At 51.9% G+C, this 6000-nt stretch overlaps 1 protein-coding gene across 1 annotated transcript; it reads right to left on the bottom strand.

Annotated features, from left to right (window-relative positions):
• Nucleotides 1-363: 363 nt before the first annotated feature.
• Nucleotides 364-2695, bottom strand: BO72DRAFT_167136 (homeobox domain-containing protein). The gene is made up of 4 exons (XM_040939351.1): nucleotides 1899-2695; nucleotides 1705-1842; nucleotides 1001-1641; nucleotides 364-932 (listed from the first exon to the last, which is right to left on the bottom strand). The coding sequence occupies exons 1-4, from the start codon at nucleotides 2486-2488 to the stop codon at nucleotides 553-555; spliced, it is 1749 nt and encodes a 582-aa protein (XP_040799532.1). The 5' UTR covers nucleotides 2489-2695; the 3' UTR covers nucleotides 364-552.
• Nucleotides 2696-6000: the final 3305 nt, after the last annotated feature.

Below are 6000 nucleotides of genomic sequence, written 5' to 3'. Positions count from 1 at the left end.
TCGTCTCAGCTCAATGTGATGGAGTGCGGACTGCGCAGTTGTGCAAGTAGTAGGCAAGAATTGATGGCAATCCAGATGATTAGACTAGAATTTAAGAGTTGTATACATACAAAACCCAGGGAAGCCACCCAAATCCAAGACAAAGGCACGACGCATGCTAAAATGAAACAATAAATAGACGCAACAGGGCTAAACGGAAGGCCCTCGCGAATAAAATCAGAAAAAAAGCAGTTTTGACGCCATGGAACGTCCGGTCCCAGCTTGGAGAAATGGGATCCGGAATGCAGTGATGAAAACCCCCTTTTCCTTTAAAATCTTTTTGTGACGAAACCAAAACAGTAGCAAGCCAAGACGATGATTAGGATCAAGACAATATGTATATATTCCGGCAGGCGAACGAAATGCCGATATGTGCAATGCACGCCAGAGGTAATGGGAGGAGCGGTTGAAGGCAATGATTAAATAGGTATGAAGAACAAGGCAGATTATAGGGCGGCGTATGTTGAGGGAAGGATAGAAAGGATGTTTCTGAGTAGGCCATTGGTCATTGGGTTAGAGGTAGTTGGCGTATTCAAAGGTCTGGTTGCCAAATTTGGCCCTCAAAGGATCGATCAATTGCGGAGGATTGTTGATTCGGTCTTCTGCAGTGCTGACCACCGGTCCTTGGGAAACACTATTGGCTTCCGACGGAAAGGAGGCGGGAAGGCTCATGCTGGAGGCGTTGGCTTGGCTATATGGCATGGCGGCATTCATGTGGTATTGGTGGTGATCATATGAATAGGGTCGGTAGTCGGGCGCCTCCGAGACCGGGATGGATTGCATGGCGGGTATCTGCCTCCCATGTTGTTGCATATGTGCATTCATGTCAATGCCGCCAAAGGCCTTGGGTGCCGGCATGGCTAATGGGGATTGGTAGTTGTGCGCCTGCTGGTCTATCGCCATCCTCGTTAGTCTTAATGCCCGATAATGTCATGGGAAAATGTGGTTGGCAAGAACTTACTATGCCCATCGACGTTATAGTGAGCTTGTTGATCCGGCTGTCCAGTCGGGGATACAGAGCCCTCGATGGCTCGCTGTTGATCATACCCTACCACCATACCGTTCGCAGACCTATTGATACCATATTCCAAGGGGCGACGACTGTATGCCATGCTCGGATGAACCAGCGGCTCGAGCCCGGGCCTTGAATATCGCCCCGGGTAGTGAAGTCCATTGTGAAACGAAGCCTCGGAAAAGCTGCTGGATCTGGGGAACGGGAACGCGCCGCGGTTATGTCGGTTCATGTCGGTAAGAGGTGTATGAGCGCCCCGATTCGCCATGGCGGCTGTATGTGTATAATCATTAAAGTGTCGATCCGGTCCAGCTGAAGGGAATCCATTCGTTGTCGAGGCTGAGCTGAGGGGCGAGATCACATAATCGTCATCATTCCGAGGAATCCCATCGGTAAGCAGCATCTTCAAATCGTTAGTATCCTTGCCATAAGTGAATGTAAATTGGGGAGACGCAACAGGTGCCTCTGAGGTTGTTCTGTGATCAAATGGCGTCCGTAGCACTTGGGTTGTATCGAAGTCATCGGGCAATGCTCTGGATTTAAGGATTCGCTCCCGGTCGTTGCTTGTGAGTCGCTTGAGCTTCGCCCGTCTGCATGGAAAGTGTCAGCCTCACAGCTGCATGATGATGAAGCTCAGGTGTGGCGGTGTATACCTGTTCTGGAACCAAACTTGAACTTGCCGTGGCGTCAAGCCGGGAATCTCTTTGGACAACCGTTCTCGGTGGGCAGCATCAGGGTGTGCTTGACGGGTGAATTCACTCATCAGGAAGCGGGTTTGATTATGGGTCAGTCTGCCGTTTTTTGTTAGCAACACGGCGAATACGGTCCATATCTATGACTTGCGCACCGGAATCTCTTCATCTTCTTCTTGTCGTGCTTATCTGGTGACTGTTTCTTGTCGCCATTTTCGGACGACGCAGCTCCTTCATCCGATGAAACCATTGCGGCATCTCCATCTCCTTTCTCCTTGTCATGCGCTTCTTCAAGTTTGAACTCGGGTGTTGTCTCTTTTGCATTCTGTGAAACGTCGGCTCCTTCAGCATGTGGATGGTGAGGTCCGCTCTGGTTGATTTTCTCCTGTCCCATCTGAACCAATGACTCCGTTTCCGTGCCTGTGTTGTGGTTCAATAAGCTATTCTGGGGATTTGTGCCCCCAATGGGCCTAACTGGGCTAGATGAGCCGGCGGCAGCAATAGCTGGAAAGGCATTCTCAGCCTTAATCACAGCGGGCTGCATGTCGGCCGAAGGCGTCTTTGTAGGCTCGCCTTCTCTCTCCCACGGCCCGGGCAATTTAGACGGGATAGCCCTCGGCTTCGGTACGATTTGCTCGCTGCTATTCCAAGAAGCTGTCGACCAATGGTTGGTGATGCCGGGAAGATGTGAAGTAGAAGGTGGTGATAATGAGGACAACCAAACACAGGGCCCGCTGATTGACATGGTAGCAGAGGATGTGGACCAGTATAGAAAGAACAATTGTTATGCTGAAGGTGGAAGAGATCAGGCGTACTGCAGCTGCGAACGCAGATATAGACTGACTCTAACTTGCAAACCAGATGCCAGACCAGGGATGACAGAGTGGGTCTGCACGAGCTGTCGGGGCGCTTGCTGAAGATGCACCGGATCTCCGAGGACGGGTCGAAGACACGAAGGAAAAGAGGAGTAAATGGCAAGTTCTTTGCGTGTGAGACGAAGCAAGTAGTCGACACACAGCAGCGTGGACTTTGGACGGCGGGCAAGCGACAGCAAATGAACGACAGCGCTACCCTAGTAATGATCTCCCCCTTGACTTACACTCCGGGGCGATAAAGGAGATTCTCGGCCTCCGCTAGGACCACTGACGAACGGCAAGAAATGAAAGGTCGATCCCTTTGCTGGGTCCAGGATTCAACCGGAGAGGGGGTGGATTGTTACCGGACAGTGGGTAGGAAGGTTATAGAAGAGATTAAACGGTGCCTAGCCCAAGCGGGTAACGAATGCACGATCTCGGGCAGTGGAAATAACGGAGGACGTTAAAATGCAGGCCCTGATCACCTCCGGCCAGTGCGAGAGATCCACTTTCAGGTTGGCCACCGCAAGCACAAAACCGTGCTAGTAATGTAGCAGCGCACACGATGGGCAAGCTCCTCCCACGAACGAGTGAGGGGAGGCTGAGAGGACGAAAGAGAGAGGAGGAGGAGGGGGAAGGGGGGCAAGGGACGAATAATCTTCAGGTCCTCGAACAGGGTGTTATAACAAACGATAGGTAGATGCCAGCTGCTAACGCGGAGAACAAACTCAAAAGAATGAGGGAAATGAAACTAAGACCGACAGGAACGAGCGTAAGAAAACAGGAAATTAAATGGAACGGGCCACAGCTTGAAGGTTCGGTACACGGAGATCCCAGACCATCCTACGATTGTCAACTAAACCTCCGGAGGCGTAGCGCCTACTGAGCCATCCAGGATCAGGACCGGAGTGACAATGAAGGTGGGAACGAGGGTGAAAGTGGGAATTCAAAACGGGCTGGGGAGAACCGGGGGATGCAACCACAATGGATAGGAGGAGGATCCAATTCAGGCTGGCTGCTGTCGACGTCGTAGTATCTTCGGGGGGGTGGTCGACTAGTCAGCAACCACAGCAATGACAGCAGCAGTTGTGACCGTAGTTGGAACACTTGCTGGAGAACGTCGTCATCAGACACGGTCCTGACCAACGAAGGAGCCTGAGGTGACCACGCTCCGAGGCACCAATGGCCCGTAAAATAGCACACCGCAAGACAAGCGTTGACTGGGGTTTCGGCTTACAAGTGAGGAGCAGGAGTTCGATATCAATGAAGGCAATACGTGGTGGGAGGTGGTGCAGTGTCTATGAGAATAGAATTGGTAGATGGGAATGGCCCAGAGTGTAGAAAGTATCCATGTAGAGTGCCAAATTTGACGGACACTGTAAAGTGGCAAGGTGAAGGGTCGAGCCGGGGACGTTCCCTACAGGCGTGATATGCGGAAGAGGGACTGACAGCCCTGCGGACGAATGATGCAGAGGATCATGGAAGAGCGTGGCTCTTCGGGTCCAACGGGAGAGCAAATCGCCCCAGAGCTCACGCAGGGTATGAATGAGGCGGGAAGAACAATCGTCAACCGTTCCTACGCCATTCATGTCCCGCGCTCCTCATTGATTGTAAAATTTCCGACGTGGAACCGGCGCCCGCAACCTCTGCATCGCATCGTGCGGGTCATTCAGAGTCTGGGACAGGTCGTTCCTAGTGCCGAATCCACCGGTCATCCTGGTCGTCAGCCAACCGCAGTAGGAAAGGGTCGAATAGACCCTGGTTATCGACCCGGCTCATCCAGTCACAGTGTGCCGTCTTCTCCTTGCGACAGTAAAGATGGCAATCGGCGGTACGCACCATGTGGAAGTGCTGCCGACAGCACTAGTCGGGCGTTGGCTGCTCCATAACCCGCCGGACACCGGGCATGGATCGACTCATCGAGACACAGGAAGGGAGGGGGGTCATTAGGTTAGGGAGCCACTTGGCGATATCCCCACCCACCTTAGCCACCATGGCACCAACAGTCCGGTGGTGTGAAACAATTGACACGTGAGAAACAGCGAGAGGGGGCAACCAGCAAGCAACCTGAGGAGCTAGCCAGGGGAACCTTAGACAGGGGCTACTATCACGGAGAATGGAGAGGGAGATTGACTGCATTAAAGGGAGTTTGAGCGGATCGAGATCCCCCCTCCATGGCCTCTTCAGCGTGAACAATACGCAATGAATCTAATCAATGTCAAATCGTGTAAGACCGAGAGGAAATTAGACTGTTATCTTGTCATGAAAAGAAAATACCGCGGCTCTGGAGGGGAAGAAAAAAAAAACCTCGAGGTGGAGACGGGGCGACAAACCGTCCATCGGGTCATCGCATCTTGGGTACGATCCAGCAAAAATACTGGTTGAAGCGATAACCTTACCAGACTGTCATCTCAGGTACCGGTCAGAAAGTGTACCGGACTTTTTTTTTCTCGACGGGCGTTCGTATTGTTAATGTGTGTGTGTGTGTGCTCTCTAAAAGTCAGGAAGTGCATTTCCGCCCGGTCTCCACCGAGCCAGGCGGGCAGGGCGGAAAAAGACACCGAGGTTGCCATCATCATCATCATTTTGACTCTCATGATGATATCTTCGTACTGTAGCTGCTTGTAGCGTCATTGCCAGACAGGTTGATTCCTGTCACATCGAGAGTTGACGAGTAACGACCAAGGGGGAGGGGGGAGCTAGTAGTTTGGCAGTACTCCAGACTCCTCGGTACTTCGTACTGGATGACGGTATGGTGGGTGCCATGGTATCTATTCCAAGAGAAGAGGAGGTTGTCGGAGGGGGGGGGCAACGATTTCCAGCCTCTAAGACTTCTTGTATGTATGTCCCTTAGCCCAAGAAGGCTTAGAGAGAGGTCAAGCGGTAAAATGTCCAGGTCAGACAGGGTTTTGCGGAGAAAGATAAATGCAGAACGGACGCCGAGTTTTCAAGCCACTCGCGGCCGAAGCAACTGGAGAAGGAGAACTTGGAAGGAAAAGGTACCGGCTAGACGCCAGTTAGTGCAGTTAGTGTGGTTAGTAGCGGGTTAGCGTCCTCGCTAGTCTTTAGACCGAGGCTGCTGTCGGTTTAGTCATCCACTTAGTGACCCCAAAGCAAAACAAGTCAGGACAGTCAGGGCCACCAGGCGGACCATGCACGCTGCACCAGAACTGTACCTGTACGTACTGTACCGAGTCAACTACAGAGACCATTTCAATTCTCTGAACTCCTAAATCAAGCTTGACGCTAGAACCACGCAGTCAATCAGGGAAAAATAGAAGGAAATTGTCGAGAACAAAGAAACCCAAAACGAAAAAGAAGGAGGGGGGGAAAAGAAAACAGCTGTCACTCTGTCTCTGTCTCCCTCCTTCTTTGTTCCTTACTCCTTTCCTCTGTCTCGCTC

Source organism: Aspergillus fijiensis, assembly GCF_003184825.1.
Source record: "Aspergillus fijiensis CBS 313.89 unplaced genomic scaffold BO72scaffold_36, whole genome shotgun sequence".
NCBI classification, from domain to species: Eukaryota; Fungi; Ascomycota; class Eurotiomycetes; order Eurotiales; family Aspergillaceae; genus Aspergillus; species Aspergillus fijiensis.
Note: the sequence above shows the minus strand (reverse complement) of the source record. Positions and strands in the feature narration are given on the sequence as shown.

Coding starts and splice junctions, on each gene's coding strand:
- BO72DRAFT_167136 (XM_040939351.1), bottom strand. CDS start 2,488: ATGTCAATCAGCGGGCCCTGTGTTTGGTTGTCCTCATTATCACCACCT. Junction 1,843..1,898: donor AAGAAGATGAAGAGATTCCG/GTGCGCAAGTCA, acceptor AAAAAACGGCAG/ACTGACCCATAATCAAACCC. Junction 933..1,000: donor CTATAACGTCGATGGGCATA/GTAAGTTCTTGC, acceptor GGATGGCGATAG/ACCAGCAGGCGCACAACTAC.